Source organism: Spea bombifrons, chromosome 7 (genome assembly GCF_027358695.1).
Source record: "Spea bombifrons isolate aSpeBom1 chromosome 7, aSpeBom1.2.pri, whole genome shotgun sequence".
Lineage (NCBI taxonomy): Eukaryota > Metazoa > Chordata > Amphibia > Anura > Pelobatidae > Spea > Spea bombifrons.
The window spans coordinates 7310311-7332445 of NC_071093.1; the positions used below are offsets into that span (position 1 = coordinate 7310311).

The 22135-nt window shown below is 37.9% G+C and overlaps 2 protein-coding genes across 3 annotated transcripts; one reads left to right on the forward strand and one right to left on the reverse strand.

Moving 5' to 3' along the window:
- Positions 1-1545: 1545 nt before the first annotated feature.
- Positions 1546-16023, reverse strand: PRPF40A (pre-mRNA processing factor 40 homolog A). 2 transcript variants are annotated; one of them, XM_053471702.1, is made up of 27 exons: positions 15981-16023; positions 13902-13979; positions 13403-13525; positions 13190-13273; positions 12712-12742; positions 12352-12371; positions 11645-11716; positions 11455-11565; positions 11123-11243; positions 10581-10605; positions 9909-10172; positions 9646-9751; positions 9383-9447; positions 9009-9173; positions 8816-8924; positions 8368-8518; positions 7716-7849; positions 7213-7327; positions 6323-6414; positions 6102-6218; positions 5175-5312; positions 4949-5044; positions 4337-4423; positions 4137-4236; positions 3676-3737; positions 3384-3539; positions 1546-2530 (listed from the first exon to the last, which is right to left on the reverse strand). In XM_053471702.1, the coding sequence occupies exons 1-27, from the start codon at positions 15981-15983 to the stop codon at positions 2438-2440; spliced, it is 2718 nt and encodes a 905-aa protein (XP_053327677.1). In that variant the 5' UTR covers positions 15984-16023; the 3' UTR covers positions 1546-2437. The 2 variants fall into 2 exon arrangements, with proteins under 2 accessions (XP_053327677.1, XP_053327676.1); XM_053471701.1 differs by having other exon boundaries at positions 1546-2533; positions 15981-16022.
- A 119-nt stretch (positions 16024-16142) lies between these two features.
- Positions 16143-21700, forward strand: ARL6IP6 (ADP ribosylation factor like GTPase 6 interacting protein 6). The gene is made up of 5 exons (XM_053471703.1): positions 16143-16355; positions 17637-18008; positions 18540-18593; positions 19000-19132; positions 21092-21700. Exons 2-5 carry the CDS (start codon positions 17645-17647, stop codon positions 21183-21185), a joined length of 645 nt encoding a protein of 214 aa, XP_053327678.1. The 5' UTR covers positions 16143-16355; positions 17637-17644; the 3' UTR covers positions 21186-21700.
- The last annotated feature ends 435 nt before the right edge of the window (positions 21701-22135 follow it).

The following is a 22135-nucleotide window of genomic DNA, read 5'->3' on the forward strand; positions in this document are numbered from 1 at the left end:
ATGTTTTTTTTGTTTTTTTATACTTAATTCCCAATTTAGCCGCTGAGTAATACTGTAAATATTGTTTAAAAAAATGCATCAGCCTGTGCTATACAATCTGAATGTTATTTTAACTTATAGGGTTTTTTTTTATATATTTAACTAAAAGAGTAGTTTTGGGGATAAAATTCACTGCATAGACATTTCCTAAACTTTTACAGAACATTTTTGTTTTTCTGTACAACTGCCAATAACTGTTACAATTGCACAAATGTGTTCTTTACACATCCAGGGAGAACATGCCAATATTTGTTCATAATTTAATTCAATATTTTATTAGTCATTTTTGCATAGGTAGACATTTTACCAGAATTTATCAAAAAAATATGAAATTAGTTTCAAAGGAAAAAAAAAACAATTGGAGAACCAGAGTAATTTAGTTGCTGGAATGTCAAAAATGTTGGCATGTTTTCTCCTGCGTCGTACTCCGCTTCTTAGTAATATTAGAAATGGCACATGCTACTTTTCTGGTCTGTCCTCTGCATATGATCAAATAAACTATTTACACTACTACTCGGTATTATTTCCATTATTTTGGCTTCCTTGTTTTACAAAATTAAGAGAAATCTGTTCTTAATTATCTGCTGCCGGGTTACCAAAACTCGAAGAGTAACGAACAACCACCTAACCGACTTTTAGCGTCATCTAATTAATTTATTTAAATCTATTGGCTGTGCTTTTTGTTTCGTAATTGTGAAACTAGCAGATCGGTTAAAGAGATGCCCCTGCGTTACTTCTTCTAATTTTAATCATTCATTTTACCCCAGGAAAATTTTAATCTGTGTCAACACGGCACACTTTGAAATACATTATCTAATTATTATTTATTATTTTATATAGCGCCATGAAATTCCGTTACGATGTACAAAGGGTAGACAGGACATAACGATCAGCATTATTCAAACCAGGGAAGAACATGAATAGAGAGCACCATAAGAAGCCTGCGTTGCAGGAAAGCATCAAGGACATTCTATCCCAGGCCGTAGAACAGTATGCGCTATACAGGGATGGCTTGTATATTACATTATTATATAATAATTCCTTTTAACTTGAATACTTGGTTATGTGCCGACATCCTGCCAGCTGTTAAAACTTTCATGCAGCTTTAAGGACCAAAAACTGTTTGCATGATTACCCCCACCCCACCCCAGCTTTGTCTATGGATCTCTGTTGCCCCATTGACCCGCCGGACAGCAAAGACATTTTTTCAGAGGGCTTCCGGTTTTGTAAGAAACCAAACCTTATCATTTGATTTGTAGACATACAATACATATATTGATAGTGGACATAATTTTAACATTCACACAACTTTCCCATAAATAGAAGCCCAAATTAAGCCTAATTTATTTACCTTAGTGGCTTAGACTCATGGGAGTTGTGGTTCAAGTACAACTTGGGAGCTTACTTCCGTTCTGCATTGTAACCGTACACTGCTGGTAATAAACACGTTACAAGAGAAAAGAATGGTTACTGCACAGAGTTACACAAACTGGCGCACACGCAGGCTATTGCAAAAAGAGTTCTGGAAGTTTAATAATAATTTCAACAAAAATGACTGAAAAAAAAAATCTACGGAGGAATGCAGGGTAATCATTTGTGCTTGCTTAATATATACACAGTTATCTAAAACAGATCAATCATCACTGAAATACGGATTGCCGGCTAACTGAACTCCGTTTAATGCATTTGGCCAACAAGTTCTTTTTTTTTTTTTCATTGCACCGCTGGCTATGAAAGAGTAATACAAAAAAAATTAGTAAAGAAGTCACGTGATTCCAACCGTCATGGATGATTATTATAAAACCTTCAATGGACGCTTGGACCCATTTTTTTATTTAGATGATGTAATACTCTGGCCAGTGCGCAAATAAATACTAGAACAAAATAAAAGACAGTTTTAATACTTCATAAAAATGTACAAAAATATTCCAATTAGAAGTATGTGTAACCACATGAACTTGATGAATCGAAGCAGGAACGGATATGCCGCCAATAAAATTCAACAAATAAAAAAATAGGACTTTGTTTAAATCAGAAGTACAATTCAGTAGCTCCCCCCCGCCCCATGCCAAATGACAGATTCTAGACAACAGGATTCTCACAATGTTTGATGGCACATTCTGTAAACCCCTTTAGCACCAGAGGGGCATGTAAAGCATCGCACACGCCTCTGGAACCAAAACAAAGGATTTGGAAAGAAAAGAGAAAAAAAATGGTTCATAAGGCAACTCTTCAAAAAAAGTTAAATTTACATCTGGATTTCTAACACCCATATTCTATTGTTTTTATACATAGAGCAGCTCTTTGACCGATTTATTTTATTCATGAAGCATATTCCCACGTTACAATCTGAAATTATGCATGAACATGTTGTAAACGTATTTGGTTCAAGATGTTCTTATTGATCATCATCCAGTTGTTTTAATAGGGTCCGTCTTCTCTTTTCTAATTCTCCTTCACTTAGTTCACTTCCAGATGTGTCCCACTGACCCTGCTAAGAAGAAGAAAAAAAACAACACGATAGTTATTAACGACCACTCAAGTTACGGATTGGGAATAAATAGCATTTGAAATATACTTTGCATAAAATATATTTTTAATATTTGAAATAACATACGCTTTAGTAAAAACAGCAATTTCAAAACCTCCTTACTTGTGGGAACTACAGGGGATTCCTTTGAAAGAAGCAGAAGAGTGACGCTGGAAGAGCATATCACCCGTTAATTCATGCACACACACAATAGAATGAAAGCTCGGAAAAAAGTGCGCACTGAACTACAGTAACAAATATAAAATTCCACCCTTTTAGTTGTTTTTTTCTAATCCAGTAGAACATTTTAGTGATTCCTCTTGAGTAACAAATTTCATCTCAACAGGGATTCTCCGATTAACTCGGCCCTTCGTGAATCCCCCTCTATGTGTATTTACTGCATCGGGTGTTGAAGGTGGTATCAGAAGCGGCAGATCTAACCAGTTTAAAACCTGGTTGCATCTAGCAGAACGTGCAAGAGAAAAACTAATCAAACCATTTCATAATATAGTGTGATAAAACACAGGGGAAAAACACAGAATTTCTTGTGGTTTTGCAAGCAGCAAATATCAATGTTCAATACAGACTTTTTTTAATGTAGACATTTATCTTTGAATACCGACACCTTAAAAATGAATAGAAGAGCCAAGACGTCACCTAGTTTCACCCTAAAATGGGGAAGCGCTAGAAGTTACTGTTACTCAAATACAGCATAATGCAGAACAATGTGTTATAATACAATATCTTTTTAAAAACACTTAGAAACAAAGTAAAAATGTTATTTTTAAAAGTTACCATAATAAATAATACTTACAGAGTCCTTGCCCCCTTTTCTTTTGGGAGATTTCTGCTTTGAGCGCGACCTATGCCGACCTCTATCCTTGTCATTCTCTTTGTCTCTCTCCCTCTCCCTTTCCTTTTTATCTTTTTCCCGGTCTCGGTCCCGGTCACCATCGGTTTCTGGTGAATTCTATTGAGGTGGGAGAGGAGAAACAAATAAATAAAATTCTAAAGTCACAATGAACACTAGATATGACAACCAAACTAAAAAACATAGAGGAATAAAGTGAATATAAAATCACAAAGAAAAATGAATTGCCACGTACAGACTTGTGTCTCCTCTTTTTGCTTTTCTTCTTGTGTTTTTTCGATTTTTTGTAGCTTTTTTCTACAAAACAACATGAGAGAAAGGACAAATTAAGAAAATACTCAAACTTAATTTTAACATATTAAGAAAAAGCCCTGAAACACTGTTAATTCATTGTTTGAATATATTATGCATTTAAATGTTGTACAAGACAGTGTAGCAAGATATTAGAGCCCATGCCAATTTAACTAGGAAAAACATTTTAGATCTTGGTGTCTTAATGTTTCTTTATCTGCAGAAATTGCTTATTTTAACACTATTTGCTGTTTAAACAAATATAAATGTTACTTTGGTCTCTAGACATCACATACACAGCTTACAGCACCAATGCGTGGACACTGACCCATAAGACATTCTAGTACTAAAACGCATGTACTAATCTGTACAAATGAAATGGAGTTTTTAGATTGTGAATCTTACCGGACTCTCCACTTGTGGAATGTTCAGAGGCTGATCGGGAGCCTGACCGTTGCCTTTTCTTTTTTGTGTGGTTTTCCTCCTCTTCCTCCGATTCAGATCCCTAGTAATATTTAAAAAAAAACAAAACATAAATATTGTAAAAAAAACAAAAAAAAAAACAGTATAGAATAAGCGTGCTTTGACACACAGTACACACTTACCGAACGAGATCGAGATCTCTTCCGATGATGTTTCTTCGATTTCTTAGAGTGCCTCTTGTTTTTCGAATGGTGATGCTGACATTCATGCTATTAAGTAAGTGTTACACAGTCAATGCACGTGAAAAACAATTAATTCTCCAGATTGCATATATCCAAGCCTGTCTCATTAAGTCATTAGGACTTTATTCCACAAGCTGTTTATCACCCCGGGAATCCTCCTTTGATCTGAGCTATAAAACTATAATCTGAATACCGCAAAAACCCGTAACAGTAGCAATCACTGGAAGTGATGACCAGTATAATAATGAATACAGGGATCTTGTAGCCATCTAATATTAGTTACGCTGGCAACCTAACTAATCCCTTCTTGCTTTTTATATAATATATATATAATTAAAAATATTTTAAAAAATGATATATTTAATCATTTAGTACTTGTCCCAGACCTCAGGGTCTCTCGTGAAACAGCATTAGGTATTATTTCAACTTGCAGCAACATGTAACACCACTTACTTTATCTCTTCTAAATCAGGTTATTAATTAAAAAACATTTTTTAGGGTATGGGTATATAGAAGTATGACCTGATATGTCAGGAGAATGAAGGATCTTACCTCTAGCATATACATAAAATCTTTAAATATCCTTTTGCGTTCAGATTCTAACGTGATATCTTCAAAGGCTGGCTCTTTAACAAACCGTTCCCGAACCTAACACAGATCATGATAAACATAAGGGAAATGGTTAGAATGCAGCCAAGTCTTAATATTTTGATAATGTTTTTAAAAATGAGAAAACGAGAACAAAGGTTGTATAGCATTGTACGTTCACGTCCATTACCTCTTCCCAGAGAGAATCCTGCTCCACCGGAGGAGCTGCCTGCTTCAACATACTTTTGAAGGCAGATTCTTTCCGTTTCATTTTTCGCGCTTCCTCCTTTTCTCTCTCTCGTTCCCGTGCCTCAGCCTTCTCCAAAAGCTTTAACACAGAAAAGTTGCCATCTTAATTTTTTTTTTAGTTACAGATGCATTGTGTATCCAACAATACGTGCCGACAGCACTTACACACAAGGGCACAGACATTTGGAACGTACATTCTCTTACTCCAAATGCATTCTTCCCAACTGTTCTGGGTTCAAGACTGAACCCATCAGCATTGTGTCATGCCGCTCTAGCCAAGCTGGTATAATCAGAGAGTGGGGGCTCTGTAGCCCCCCAAAGGCTGACTTTGAAACAATCTAGGGTACAGGGAGACCAGCATTGAGGTTTCAATGTCATCATTTTTACACAACTGTTGCTTTAATATAGTAACATATAGTAATATAGTAATTTGACAGCAGATAAGAACCATCTAATATGTCTATTTCCCCCCCGGTGCAGAGATTCAGAAATGAATCAGTTTTTGGTCTTGTCCAAGTCTCAGGATAGCCCCTATGCCTATCCCTTGCATGTTTAAATCCCATCACTTTACTAGCCGCTACCTCTTCTGCTGGGATGCTAGTCCATTCATCGACCACCTTCTCAGAAAAATAAAACTTCCCAGCACCTAAACCTCAAACTAGGAGGTCCAAGACTAATGGCCTCTGGTTCTAAAATTTCCCATTTGAAATAAACTTCCCTCCTGCAGCTTGTTAAACACTTACAGGTAACAGCAACACAGGTCTTGTTGTTAAAAAATGCTCCTTACTTGCAAATCACACTAAAGACCATTAAAAAACTGGATATTGTATCCTACACACTCTCTAAATATAAAGGACTTCCTACTTACACCATTGAAAGCAAGTTTAATATTTCCAGCATCCAATGTAGTGGCCCTTTTGGTTGAACTGATCACCGAAACAAAGTCTTCAAACGAGGTAGAGAGTTCAACAACAAAGGCTTTGTCCTAGAGCATAAGAAAACATAAAAACCATGAACAAATGTAATCTAAGTTAAAGAAAAAAACAAATTACAAAAAAAAAAAAAAAAAAAAAAAAAAAAAAAACTTACCCTTAGAATATCTTTTATTATCTTCTTTTCATCATGGTACCGTGCCTTCAGACCCTCAACATAAAATTTGAAGAGGTCTAGTGCAGTTGACCCTGTAAAACATTACAGGTCGCTTTAAATATAAGATTTAGCAAATGCAGCGTCCCTACAATTATAGCAAAAACAAGAATCTTATTCCTAAGTGTCCCCAAATCACAACCAGTGTATTTCTTTTGAAGCTTTTAAAATAGATAAAAATACAAGACTGCAGTGTGTCTGAGACCCACCTGAAAATGATTGGGCTGCAATGGGAAAGTAATGAGTATGACTATATACTTCCATTAACTAACTCTTCTCTCTAGAGAAAAGAAAATATTATTGGAGACTAGCTGGTAACATGGCATGTTTGGCGATGGTGCGAATGACATGGTGCATGTATCGTTAAAAATATTAGAAGTGTAAAGGGGGCTTTTGCATGCTGGAAGTGTATAGAGATACCCATTAGTAGCAGTGCCTGCTGCCACCAGAATAATATAACGACACAAAAAGAAATTACCAAAATATGCTTTGATTCCAATTGCTGATCCTTTTAATACAGCAGGATGCACACATTGTGCATAAAATTATCAAGTGTATTACATTTGAAATCCCTTGCAAAATACACACTGTGTGTGTGTGTGTGTATATATATATATATATATATATATATATATATATATATATATATATATATATATATATATATATATATATATAAATAAAAATAAAAAGTAATAAAAAAATAATAAATAAATAAATAAATATATATATATACACACACACACACACACACACACACGAGCAAGATTGCAAAGCCTCACTGATCTGAACAGTTAGTGGGGAAAACCCTTTTTGGCAACGGAAATCTTTACCTGGCTGACCAAGCATGTTGGCAAATCTGATGTCAGAACTAACGGTGGGGTACAACTCAACCCACGAAGACATGGAATGTAACTGCCCGTGTTCGTGCAACTCATCCAGAAATACCTAAGGAAAACCACAAAGAAAATATTACAAAGATAACAGAGAAAAATAGCAGCGTTTTTGCTAGTAGTATGAGTAAATATTTCCTCAAGTCCCTCAGATACACTTAGTTTGGAATCCCAACTGAATAAAACTACACCTTCATTCATATAAAACACATATCTGGACAAACCATAAAGCTTTAGAAAAAAATGTATATGCCAAGTCAGACAGTTTCTACTAGTCTATTTTATTTGAAAGTAAATACCAGGGATTATTGTATATTAGGTCAATAACATGTAATATTTACCTGACCTGATTATAGGATGACCAATATATATATATATAATTTGTTTGTTGTACCTGCCTGGCATTTGTGATTTGTACGGTAAAAACGTAAAGCTGTAACAACCTGAAAAGACTCCCTGTTTTTCCTCTGCCGCCTCCTTTCTCTTAGCAAACTTTTCTGCTTCTCCTCTTCCTCTTCTTTTTCCAAAGCACGAATGTGTTCTTCAAAGCATATTAGAGCATCTTCCTTATCCATGTCTTAAAAGAAAATACACTTGTAAAACAGGCACTTAAACTTCCAGCACGATGGGTTTTACAGCGGTAATGATAATTATTTATTGTTTTATATAGCGCCATCAAATTCCGTAGCGCTGTACAATGGGTAGACAATGGTAGACAGGACATAACAAGTAGTATATAACATAACAAATAGGCTTACAGAGGCAACCGGTGAGGAGGGCCCGCCTCAAACGAAACAATCTTATCATTGCTAGGCAGTTCCTAGCAGGGAATAAGTGCAACAGCCACAGATAGAACTGCCCCATCTCATGCTAAAACAAGCTCACATGGCATAACTTTTTGTATATTGATGTAAACGCTAAAAGGCTCCAACCAACATGTATGAACACATTGGCATCTAAGCACCAACAAGCAGACTGTACAAAAGTAGTCAGCATAACACAATTAAGGTTTAAACGCCCCCCACGTTACACACACACACACACAGCAGATTACCTTTCTAGCCACAAAGAAAATATCATTATACTCAGACTTACTTTGAAGTTCCTCATCCTCTGCAAAAGTTGGATTGTCCATAAGGTATTGCTGGGCCTCTGACCATGTGGTGCTGTATGTTACATTTGCCATGTTGTCCAGAATATTTTTTAAGGCTTCCCAATTTCTCTTCCTAAGCTGTTTAGCTTGTTCCTATGAAAACCAGGAACAATAGTATGCATCAGAAAACCCAATCTTTAGGCGTATAGGAAGTAGGACAAAGTCACCAAATAAGCACTACCCCCCCCCGACGATATCTTTAAATATCACTAGTAACGGAGAAGTCGTCTACATATAGCGGTCTTAAAAAAACATTTTACTTTGCCATAAGATTTCAAGTTATGTATGATTGTAACATTGCATTGTACGTGTTACGACACATGGCTTAATTTTTAGTTTCAATCATATGTAACGTTAATAAACAAAGGGGCAGAGAGATTAAACCATTACCTTTTCTTTTTTTGCAAGGTAGAACAAAACATCTTCGTAGATTTCAAGACGGTCGCGTTCAGAAATAGCATTCCATACTTCTAGCTCAACAAACATCTGTTCTGCTTTTCTAGTAAACATAAGGCAATATATATAAGATTTGCCATACACACATTATATATACAGCATATGTATATATAATATACACACTTACTTGTATTTAGTTGTAGAAGTCATCCTATCGTGATTTTCTAGGAACCTTTGGTAATCTTCCTTTGCAATCTTGTATTTCAGTCTAGCTTCTTCTTTTTCTTCTTTCTCTGTTTGGACCTTATAGGCATTAAAAGCTTGCTTTTTCTCACTCAATTTAGCCAATGCACTAAACAGAAACATTTTGGAAAAATGAGAATTCAACAAATTAAACTTGGTAAGGGGGAATAAAAAGCAAATTTTTTATATACTAGCATCCCTTAAAGTAGTGTAAATTACAACGATGCATTCACAAAATACAGCTATATAGCATCTGTATACAAGCAAAACCACCAAAGCATACTAGAAATAATGCGCAGAGAGGGTGTTTGTACATACCTATATCTGGGATCGTTAATGACCATTTTCATAGCTTGCTCCCAAGAAGCAGTGGATGGAACATGCTAGAATAAAAAATGAGAAATGTAAAATAAATGTGACATGATACAAAATATACACTGGCACTAAATGTACAAGTTTAGCGGTTTAAAAAAGCATTGGTATTTCCACTCAGTATCTGCACACGTGACATAGGGTAAGCTTTTTAAACCGCTTAACAGCAACAAATGACTTACAATTAACCGGCCCTATAAAACACGTACCTTTTCCTTAAGGAGCTCCTTAAAGGCTTGTTTTGCTTCTTCTTTTGTGTTCCAAGTGTAGGTTTTCTTTAGAATCTTCTCCTCTCTCTCCTCTACAGGAGCCGCTCTAAATTTAAAAAAAGACATAAGAAACAAAATGTAAAGAAAGGGTCTACTCAAATGTAGATCATCTGAATAGTATGTGTGAATTAGGACTGCTCCACTGGCTCTATGGATATTTTAATATTTAATGTCTTTTCTGTATAGCACATGCAAACACTCACTCTACAATAGGCTCTTGTTGCGAAGTTTCATCAATCATAACACTGCTGCCGACTTCTACTTCCTTCTCTTGAATGGAGGACGTTATAGACAGGGCTTGCTCTTCGGTAGAATCCGTAAGCGTATTTTCAGTGTCTATGGCAGGAGTTGCCGGAGCAGAAGCGATTGGCTCCAGTTCGGTAGCCAGGGGCACTGGGGTGCCGTTAGCCTCCCCAGGAACAGTGCCAGGCGCCGACAGGAGGGCTGCAGTATCTTCCGGCGGGGCGCTGGTTTCAAGCAAACAAAAACAAACAAGTTAGTAAGCTATGGTTATATAGAAATAAGCCTCTTGCATGTAGTGTTTGTGCCTATGTAAACATGTTTAATGTCTGCCGTGCCAGAAAACAAGATTGATCGAATTCCTTCACAGCTAATCCCTCATCCATTGTTCATTTTTATTATAAGACGCAGTCAGTCAAAACAGACCAACAACAAAACTCACCGCATCACACCAGGACAAATTAAAAGTGAAATTTCATTCGCTTGAATAACTTGATTTATTTAGCTGATGTGGGACTAAGAATGTGACTGAAGAAGCATAAAAAGTGCAAATAATTTGCTACTTAATTGCTGGTAAAGACAACTGTACTACACTAACACACAACAGCCATTAATTAGAAATCGGATTTACATACCTGTTTTCCTCAGCTTTTATCATAACTGTAGAGTTGAAATGGGGGGAAAAAAAAGGAAAAGCCATTATTAGGAGTATTGTTATTACAGACACTGGTGATGTACTAAATAGAACCTTAGCAGAGAGATTTTGTCAGAAAAACCCTCCAGGGGGTTTTAGATTGAAACAAGTGATGGGGCAGCATCCAAAATATACTAGCCTCTCTTCAAAGGCTCCAGGTCTTAGCATAAAGCCTGGTGTTGTTTTCAAGTTTTAATACGCACAAACTGCAGACTACTCATTCATGCTCTGCACATCACATTTGCAGATGGATGCACTACAGAGTGGCAACCCAAAATCTGTATAATGAAAACATACGATGCTGACTGCCTACCATGCAGTTGAAGCTAATTTAAGTGAATCAGGCAGCCTGTATAAAGTAACTATATTTGTTTTAAATGAACAATCGTGTTAATTGACTTGGAGAAAAGATGCCCCTGTATACACTTCAAAAAGGCAGACAAATTATGTGATGCTAAATCATGTACCATTGGTAGCACCTACCCTCAAGATCTTCCAACTCTTTGGGCTTTGCCCATCGGGACTCTTTCGTCTGAGAGTTATAGTAGTATGGTTTCCCAGAGTCGGATTTAAATTCCTTCCAAGGGCATTTGGACAACAATTGCTAAGAGACAGAGAGAAAAATAAAAGTTAAATACAAATATCACTGTACGTTCGAATGCACATTGCTTAAATGTGTCTATATTAATGTTTTCCAATGCGAATTTAGCATGCCGATGACAAATTCTTTATGGTCACCATTATATGTTCAGCGCTGTCGGCCTTTTGTCAGACTGTCCGTTGATTATGATAAATGGCAATAAAATTGAAGTTACCTCGACAGGTGATTTCATTTCATCCGGCTTCTCCCAGGTGGACTGTTTCGTTTCTGTATTATAATAATATGTTCTTCCGTCCGGGGATTTGTGTTCAGTCCATACAGACTTCTGTCAGATTAAAACACAGGTTTAGACTAGGGGCAAAGAGAAAAATGATACACCAAATAGAAACACACCTACTACTTACAGTTTTACTTTGTTCTTCATTTGCTAAACTATTAGTTGTAACGGCTTGTGCTGTAATAACAGGGTGCGGTGGCTAAAAGAGGAAAAAAAAAAATAGTGAAATATTACTGCCCCCCAGACTTCAGTGAAATTTAAGGTAAGACCATTCTGCAGGGAAAGGCCAAGCCATGTGTGAGATGCTTCATCAGGGATCGTATTTAAAATAAAGGATTCAATATTTCTCAAGGTAAGAAACTGGTTGTCACCACAGCATAGAAGGAACATCTCACTAGTGGGCAATAAGCCCTATTTTGCTTGCTTTTAATGGTGTTTTGCTTTTGTTAATAAAAAGAGAGTTTGTAGATGTAGAAGCTTCACGTAATGGCAAAATATTAAGCAGAGAAACGAGTTCTTCTCTGTTGCATATTAGATTTGAAGTGTATCTTACTGTACAGTGCTCACTTGACATAATCCATATCACACAGTGAAAGTGTGTGATATATATATATCACAGCTTGTCTGGAATGAATATCCAAAACAGGGAATCACTTTTAATCAGAGCAACATGCCAACAGATAAAGTGAAGGAGACAGGAGGAAGGTGCAGATAATTTATAGAAAGTTAAGTGCCCAGTGAAAAAAAAATCCAACATTTGACGAACCAGTCACGTTATGAGTATTTGCGTTTGATAAACCATCAATCAGTACTAGAAACCAAAATATTACCTACCTGCGTAACAGCTGCCTGAGCTATGGGGAGAAAAAAAAATGGAACATTCAATACATTTGTAAGAAACATAATATTTTACATTTTGCATAGATAAGCATTTTAATTTAAATGTACACCCCATAAGCAGCAGTTTAATTTTTATCAAGATTTTGCAATAGATCTTGTGCCAGGGAGAAGAAATTTTAATTTCAAAGGGCTTGGAAGGGTATGTAGTGCTATCACAATGTGCCAATTACCAACAAATTGGTAATGTTTTGCAATTAAAAACATTTTGTAAAGATGGCATAAACTATAGATTTTAGCAACATGCAAAAACAGATATATTTAATATATATATATCCAAAAAACAAAAACACATACCTAGCTGGGGATCCATGCTGTTTACACCGGCCTGCCCAAAACAAAACATAGTTAACATCAAACCAAGAAACAGTTAAGTACAAATTCCTAAAATCAAAGTGGCAGAAATAACTAAATTGCGTGTTTTTGTCTCTCAGGTGCTGATGACACAACATCTTTCGCATTGTTGATTATTTTATTTTAAATGCGTTTCTCTCAGACTGTGCCTGGGTCTAGTGGACATGAACACACTTCCAATACTTTCTTCCCACATGCAGTGTTCAAGATTGGCAATGGAACACTAGCCTGAAAGGCGCAGAGCCTCCTGACCACACAACGAGACCCTCTCTATAGGTTAACAAACAACCTCTTAAAGATACTGGCAAATTTTTAACATTTATCAGATTGTAAACTCTTAACCTATTTCTTCTCTTATTAAGTGTACAGATGCATTATTTTATCATAAAACAGGAGCATCAACCATGCAAAATCTAACAACCTGTAGTGCAGCTGGTAACGGCCCTGGGGCAACATGAGTAGTCATCATCATTCCCGACATGAGAGGAGGTATCATTGTAGGCATCTGTAACAAAACAATGAAAAAGTCAGAAATACGTACAACAGAATATTAAAAATTGTAGAAAATATAGAAAAGCAATTGTAAAACTGCAGTATACATAGTTTCTAAGCCCAAATTAAAAATATGCATTACCTGAGTCATCTGATGCCCACCAAGTGGTCCCATCAAGGGAGGTATCATTCCATGCGGTCCTACACCTGCTCTCGGACCCAAAGAGGCCAGGGGCATGCCTGGAAAATGTGGGACTGGATTCATCTAAGGGGGGAATGGCAATTTAAATTCAGACACAATATGTACATTTATTGTATACCGCAGCTTTTCTCATCTCAGCTTCATAAAGAGACGCCAGACTATAGCTCATCGCATCCCCAACCATCCATTTATTTTAGCCAAAAGGAAAACAACCCCAGTCCTTGTAATACAGCCGACCCAATGTGCAGCTGCAACTAAACGCATCAAAGGTTTCATCTCAAACTTCAGACTCTCAAATTTGGATCCCATTCTTTCTAAACAATCCAGTGATATTTTACTCCAGATTTTATTTCCAATAAACGTGTTTTGTCCAGTATCCTGGCTAATATGAAAAGGTTTATATATGTTTATACCAACAGAAGACCAAAAATGTACTTACATAAGGTGCTCTCATCAACCGAGGCCCATTAGGGAAAAGTCCAGGTTGACTTGGTCCATTTGTACCATCACTAGATGACTGAAACAAAGTACAGATAACACTTAAGGCAAGCGTTCTCAACCACAATGAATTTATTCTACGCTTTAGTGAGATTAGCATATTGCTTGAAATACCTAAAAAGAAATCCCTTATTACAAACCCCCATGCTGTTCTTTAATAGGTACTGTCACTTTTGCTGTTTTTAGCCTAATTTTATTCTATTTACTTAAAACTACCAAAAACAAGTTCTCATTCCCTTCAATTTAACAATGTCCTCATTGAGATGTAATGTAGGAAAGTTTTCCTTCACTGAGCGTAGTAGATAAGTGCGGTAGAAATCAGGTCACATCAGGCAAAAGAAGTGGATGTAATCAGAGAAGTCTTTTTCAGTGATAGAAACATAGTCTTATCTGCAGATAATACACTTTATAGTGGGATGGCAGGTCCTGTCCATCTTAAGATTTGGTTGCCTTTACGGATATCCAAATCCGCTCCAACAAAAATCCAGGGTGTGCAGTTGCATAGCCTGTGATCAAAACACTACTACTATTTTGCTGTGAAAAATCACACAAGGTCTGCAATAAAAAGTTACACTCCTACTTTGGTAAAAGCAATATAGGTTTGTTTGGGGCACAGCCTTTAGAAACAGAGAACATTATACACTGTATTGGGTGACAAGGGGTATCATTCAGCTGTCATCAGTATGACCCGACTACTAGCACATTATGGCAATTTTTCCTTGGTCGCCTCCTAAGCTCTTCTACATACAGCGTCTGCCACCATATTTTAAATGGCTGATGTTGAGGCTTCAGGGAGGGATCACACGGTGTCGGCGGAGCAGACTTCTGTGTTGCTGAATGCTGCAACATCAAAGCGCTACACCAACACCGTTTAAGCAAAGAAAGCCACACTTGATGGTTTTCTAAGCTTATTTAACGCATGGCACGTCATTGTTCGTTAAGGGGATAAAAATCTGTCCCTTTCCCAAAAAAAAGAAATGCAGGTAAATACGGGGAGATTTCAAGGATTCTTTGAGTGAACACAATGAACAAATTCTGTGTTGAATAATCCAAGTTGTGATTTATAGCATCTGCACCCAGAGGCCAAACATTTTGCACGAATAGGGACCAAAAATAATGCTGCAGCAGCAACCTCTCCGACCCCAAAAGTCACTCTAAAATATTTACTGTTTTATAGCGCCATCAAATTCCATAGCGCTGCACAAAGGAGGATTACAGAGTTTGACAGCAGATAACCATTCTGCCCATCTATGATTCCTGACGTAAACACTCAGACCTTAATCAGCCCTCAGTCTTGATTTATTTTATCTTTGGAAAAATAGGAAACCTAGTAACTTTCCTAAAATAACTGAGAGCCAACTATCAATCACATAGATTGTAAGCTTCGCGAGCCGGGCCCTCTTTACCTAATGTATTACTTTGTCTTAGTCTGTCAGCTCTAGTTTCGTCAGACCCTTTGAATGTAAGATCTGTAAGACGCGCTGAGAAAAACTGTGGCGTTATATAAAATATAATAGTAATAATCACCTTCCAAAGCCCTAAGAACACTCGCTTATACAAAAAGCACAACTTTCATGTAAAAAATGTAAATGCTAAAGACTGGAAAAAAAACAAACAAAAGAAGTCCAATCCCCAACCTTATCCTTCCCACCATCCACTGATCACACAAGAAATACATCCCAGCCTCTGATTGGCTCCAACACAAAGTGTATTTTACGGGGCCAGATTACAGCAGAGTTGTTCGTATTGTGCTTTAGAGACTCTTAACACTGGGGCCATTAAAACGATCTGGGGCACTAAGGCAAGCCTCCAGTGTGGCCCTGTGGAAGTCGTGGCCTAGGCAGAATGCCATACCCTACTACAGCCCAAAGGCCACAACAGAGGGACCCAGAGCCAACGTACGGACAGCCATTAATAAGAAGAACCGTCAGCCGTATGGCGCATGCCCCTGACTGAGCCTGGGCACCACACAAAGGGAAAACGAAGCGACCCCAAAGGCACACACAAACTCTTTTCTCACCATGATGTCTCTCTCCTCTCCGGCCTCCTCCACCACCTCCCAATAAGGACCCACCGTATTGGTTATCGGCACAGGCACTGAGGCAGACAGAGCGCGATGACGAAAACGTGCGGGCGGAGCCAGCGTGCCTGGGTCGCATTAGGCGCCCAACCAATGCCGCTCTAGTTTGCTTAGCAGTTCTAAGAGCAGGCTTGCTATAGGCTTCGTTTTGGAGGGCGCCTAAGCAACATTTTGGCCTTAATGTCTGGGAAGGCATTATTATTTTTATTGTTATGGTAAAATCCAGAGCTGGGGTCAGTGCTGCTAATACCGTAAAACGTACTAATTAACCAGAAAGCGGGAGAGAAAGGTGTCTGAGCGGCTCGGAGTCTCCAGGTATTTGTCTCTTACGAGTCTCCCTATATTGTCACCGGTTTATTATCGTAATACATACAGGGAGGGCAATTATTATGGAAACACGGGACTCCTGACATTGGCGCAGAGCAGCTCGGGAAAACTGACGCAGTTGCTGCAGAACTTCTTGGTGTGGCTGGTTCTTTTTTTGTTTCTTAGAAAACACCCACCGGGATGTTCCGCAGCAGCTGCGGGCTCTGTCCCGCCTTGTGCGAGCAGGCGAGTTGTGATGATTGTGACATTTATCACGTGACCCACACCAGCCATGGTCATTACCACCTTCTGAGGCACATTGAGATTTAAGTATGTCCACATTTCAAATTCCGTGAGGCGATTGACTGCGGGCGGCGGATTGTCCTGTGCGCGGCGGATTGTCCTGTGCGCGGTTATAGTGCGTCACTGATCTGGGGACTGGAAGAAGACTTGCTGCGCATGCGTACTTTGCAAGAAGGCGTTGGGATTCAAATACAGAAAAAGGAAAACCAGGGGAAAAAAAGTAGTTCACGTCGAGTCCCTGTGGAGGGATACAGCTAAGCGTTCGTAGTTAGAGATTACACACAAGTGGTCTGATTTTGCACGATATTCCTTTTATCAGGTTATAACGGGTGCTTTAACAAGGAGACAGCTCATTATCCACTGTGGAGGCTATATTTATCATATGGCCGTTTTAAAATATTGGAAAGTGGTCTTATCACCATAGCAACCAATCAGTGACCCAGTCAGCAGTGACACAGTCAGCAGTGACACTTCATTGATTTCCGCGGGTAGGCTGCTTTTCAAACTTTGAATAACTCTTCGTAGTCAAATAGCAGATTTAAAGTAAATAGCAGTTGAAGCTAATGGAGAGTTTGCACTGAACCCCATTAGTTTGGCTCCTGTGGCTCCTATTTTTATATCCCGCGTTAAGACACGGGTGAAAAAGGTTAAATAAGTTTGCACGTCGGGCGTTGTACACCTAAACGCCGCTTATTGGTAGCATGATACATAGTATAGGGAGCGTAAACAAGCTGTTATCAAAGACGAATAAAGTTTTATTAACCGTGGAGAGAGTGCAGGACTCGAGTCTGCATCATCTGCATCTAAGCCTCTCACCCTAGTTTGATTTAGGACTCTTGTTCTAACATTTTTCTTTGCCCTCCTGTACATTAAGTACATTAATGTTTCTATGGTTGTTCAAAAATGTCCTTAATTTCCCATGATTCCGTTCTGACGTTCAAATAATTCATTTGCATGTAAAGCAGTGATTTTTCGTTATGCCTACAGATTCCTGGATGGATATGTCCTTTAGGAGCAGTACCAGGCGGCTGAGGAGCAATAGTCGTCAGTCGGTGATATCTGGCAGTGCCTCGTCTCAGGAAACTCAAATCTGGGGTGAAAAAAGTAGTGAGGAAGGAGCAGCGGTGGTGAGGAACCTGGATACTGACTTGTACGAGGCTGCTGTTTCAGCAACAAAGAGTCTCAAAGATGCCCCACCACTGTATCCAGACACGGAGCAGAACGGGACGGTTATGTCACAAGTCGTCACTTCTAAGAGGAATAAAAGATGGCCGGCCAGGGTGTTCTCAATGCTGTGCTGCCTTGCAATTGTATGCATGCTCGCCATTCTGCTTGCAATCGTATACCTCGTGATGCAAGGTGTGTTGCGTTGTTCTGTGGACACTGTAAAAAAAATTAGTGGTGCAAACTCTGGAGTCCTAACATTGTAGGGATTGAGTTTTGGAAAATGATAATAGAATAATCTGTATAGTAGGATCAGAATAAGTAAATGAATGCATATCAGTAATTTAACAATTCGTTCATTTGCCCTGAGATTTCATAGCGCTGACTCTAGTTCTTTGACTGTGGCATTAGTTCAGGTTAATCTTTGCAGTAGAGTAGTAAATAGAAAATGTTTATTTTTATACTTTAGCAGTTTATTTAGCACTATGTACTTATTGGATCTCTTTTCTGTTTAATTTTATGACTCCTGTATTATTTTGGAAAGAATTCTTTAGATGTAATCAGAATGTTTTATGTCAAAAGGTACGACTACAGTTATATAGTGAATACCCCAAAAAGTAATACTATTGTCCATGCTACTATACAGAGGCGCAAAACATTCCGCAGCTTCCCCTTAGTAACTTCATTGATGTCGGCCATTAATATATGTTTCTTTTCTTAATTTAGAAATGCAGTCGATGAGGGAGATCTCTGAGGATGGTGTCAAAGTTAGTCTTTTAGGTATGTAAAATATGAGGAACGTGTGTGTTTTTGTAAAATATTGTTACTAGTCATAGGTGGCATTGTATGTAATTCATAAATCTAACTTACATTTTAAGAGGAATACTTGGCTGCAAAGGAAAGGATTTTGACATCATTTTTTTGTACAGCACCATCATATCATGTAGCGCTGTACAATGGGTAGACGGGACATAAGTAGTATATAACATAACAGTTTGACTTACTGAAACAGGTGATATACACTCTAAAGGCAAACTGGCAACAATCAAGTTCCTTAAGGTCATGTATACCCTGCTGTTTAGCTTGTAGACTGTATAATAATTTCAAATGCATGTAGCATGTATACCTAACATGTAAATCTGTATTTTCTGTTTTTTTTTTTTTTTTTTTCTCTCTCCCTACTTAGGGTTCTGGAGCTTACTCGCCTTATCCGTCATTGCCGGACTTTCATGCTGCAGCTTCTCCTGGACCGTAACTTACTTTGACTCGTTTGAACCTGGAATGTTCCCCCCAACGCCGCTGTCTCCTGCCCGTTTCAGGTAAATCTGCTCCAGATAACTTCATTCCTTTCATTGCACTTCATTCCGAATGAATATCCGGCACCGATTGTTTCCTAGCGCAGCTTTTTTTTTTCTCTCTAACGTCCATTGTTTATAAAAATTACAGACACCAGTGTTAATTTTTTTGGTGTGAATTCAGGCTCTATTTTTAAGTTGAGACATCTTATAGAGTCAGTAGATGGTGTGCTTGGATCACGAGCTGCTGTAATGCCTCTGTGTCTTCCGCTGAAAAATGTTAACTCCAGACGGCTTCATTTTATACGGCTTCGTTTTCTAGGTGATTCAGTGATCTTCTTATAGGTAATTTGTAAAGTAGTAATCTAGGGAACCCATTCATTATATAGTTTTTTTATGAAACTTATATTTAAAATGTCTACCTAATTGTCCTGACCAATGATTTAACCCGTGTGCATAAAACATTGTGAGTTTCTTATGTAGTATAGTACCATCACATTCTGCAGAGCTGTATACCCATCACTCATAGTTGTCAAAGTTTACATTTGTGCAGTTCTTAAAGGGACTCACCACCCATCATATGCAGTTCTTAATGCATTTCATAGCTAAGTGGTCTCTTTAAATTCTGTCCCCCTTACAAATCCTCCCCATAGGCATTTGCCTCATTCCCTGCTGCCCCCCCCCCAGCTCCTAACCCTGCATGACATATTTCGGCCAAACTCATCCCCTGCTCGCCCGACTGCCTCCATACTGTACCCATTGTTCTGGGTGGTCTAACAAGGTCCCCACAAGCATGCACTTTCCTTACTGTTTTATTTTTTATGCTTATACAAAGTACCATGACATGCGTTGTTTGTTGGTGATGCTGGATGCGACCCTGGAGCGTCTCTTTAATGAATAACGACTTGGCTAATAGACAGTCGAGATTTTGGATCAGGCAACTTTCTTCACATTTAAGATGTTGTTCTATGTGAGGGGAAGCAGGGGGATTGTTACAGACAGGGCTTTGACTTGGTAATAAAACGAAACTGCTGTGAGGTCAATTAGACGTAAACAGCACATGCAGCGCTCTGGGCTGTGTTTCAGAATTTTATTATCATAAGCGCTCGTACACAGTGCGAGGCGTTTGAAAATTCATTTTTAATTTGTTTTGGAAATTCGTTGTCAAACTGTTTAAAAAGCTCCCGGGGAGCCGGCGTCCTGGCAATAATAGAACTTTTGGTGAATGTGGTGCGCTGTGTGTCCGTCACTACATCAGTACCATCTGTTTGATATATTGCATATAGAAGAGCAGCATGTAAGTCCGGCGTGTATTCTCTATAACCTTTAGTGTTATTGATGCCATGAGGTATATTTACATAAAGGAAGTAATTTTTCCACGGCTTCTGCTGCAGGGAGAGCTTGGCTGCACAATGTATGAACTGTCGCTGCTATAACCAGTCCCCATACACATGGATTATACTTTATTCAGGGCCAGCTCCTCTATTCTTGTTGGAGAAGCTTGTCGCGTTTCCTGCAAACACTCCTCTCAACGTTCCCTTTAGTGAATAGACTGTTGACTGTTTTATTATAAATGTTTTTTGCCTGGCCGATAACATTTGATTGCTTTTGATCTTTGGACACAGTGACAATTCCTTCAATCCTTACAATTTTCGAAAGTAATAAATTCCAAGCACTGCTTACATTTTTTTAATCAATCAATTAGATCAGTGGAAGTGGAGCTTAAAAAAGGCTGATTGGGCACATGATGAGAAGGAATGTTTTTTATTTTATTATTATTTAGAAAAAAATATTTACCTTTTTATATAACCTTTAGTGTACTATACTTCATTTCATTTCCTTTTCCACAGTTTCCTTTTAATATTTGCACATGATTTTCATTAGCACCTACCTTCTGCATGAAATCTTTTACCTAGTGTAATTTCTATGTTTCGTAAAAATCACACCGTGATGCTTTTTTTTTTTTCTTCCTTTTCTTTCTAGGAAAATGACCGGCCATTCCTTTCACATGGGCTACACCATGGCAATCCTAAACGGTATCGTAGCAGCACTGACCGTCCTATATAGCTTGCTGTGAATCCATGCGATGCATCCAAGGACCAAGATGTACAGCTCGAAAAATATACTGCCAGCAAAAGCCTGTGCTCGATATTTCTGCTACGTTGCTTGCTTGCTAAAAAATCCATGTTTTATATCAAAATGGTTTAACCAATTTCTAATTAACAGGATTTATATATTTTTATTAAGAGGGTGATGTTTTTACAAAAGGGTTTTATCGAATTATTCTAATTGGATGTAACTTTTAAGGCTAATTTAAGTGTTTTAGTATAGATCATCCTTTCCGTTTCCATTTTATGTACAGTGTACAGTATTTTATGTTTCAAGTGTAATTATTCCACAAAAATGACTTGTATGATTGTTTTATCGCAAAACATGTACAATCTCTTGCAACAGACCGTTTGATGTATACTATGTTTTATTCCAGTAACTTTTATATACAAGCCTAATGATCTAAACACTTTTGGCACATGTGAGTTGGTATCTTCATAAAACTGCATTGTTGCCATATAAAAATATATATTAATCTGCGAACTTGTGTTTCTGTTGTGTTGCCAATTCAGGAGTCTGATATCGGGACAGTTCAGGTGTAACGCAAAATAGCCTCTAAAGCCTTATTTAAGATCTTATATTTAACATGCTTAAAGAGAGAGGTTTTATTTCTAACATCTAAATACTGTGCAGCAATTTCATCAGAAACCATCCTTTTGAAAGCTGTTCCAAATGTTTTACCATTGGGTTACCAGCAAACCTAAGGGGCCCGTTCTGTCATATATAGTATGATGATGAAACCCAAAGAACTTTTGGTATCATATCTAAACTATAGAGAGACTATAACCCAGGTATCGAATATTTCAAATTATGACTTGGGACACAAACTTTGCCTTTAGAAGGGAAAGCGAACCATATTTTATTGTATCCACTATCACTGTAAAAAATGGGGGTCTACTGAAAAAGTATGAGAACATT

Coding starts and splice junctions, on each gene's coding strand:
- ARL6IP6 (XM_053471703.1), top strand. CDS start 17,645: ATGGATATGTCCTTTAGGAGCAGTACCAGGCGGCTGAGGAGCAATAGT. Junction 18,009..18,539: donor CGTATACCTCGTGATGCAAG/GTGTGTTGCGTT, acceptor TTCTTAATTTAG/AAATGCAGTCGATGAGGGAG. Junction 19,133..21,091: donor CTGTCTCCTGCCCGTTTCAG/GTAAATCTGCTC, acceptor TTTTCTTTCTAG/GAAAATGACCGGCCATTCCT.
- PRPF40A (XM_053471701.1), bottom strand. Junction 4,424..4,948: donor ATTTTATGTATATGCTAGAG/GTAAGATCCTTC, acceptor CTTACTTAATAG/CATGAATGTCAGCATCACCA. Junction 3,540..3,675: donor AAAAGAGGAGACACAAGTCT/GTACGTGGCAAT, acceptor CCACCTCAATAG/AATTCACCAGAAACCGATGG.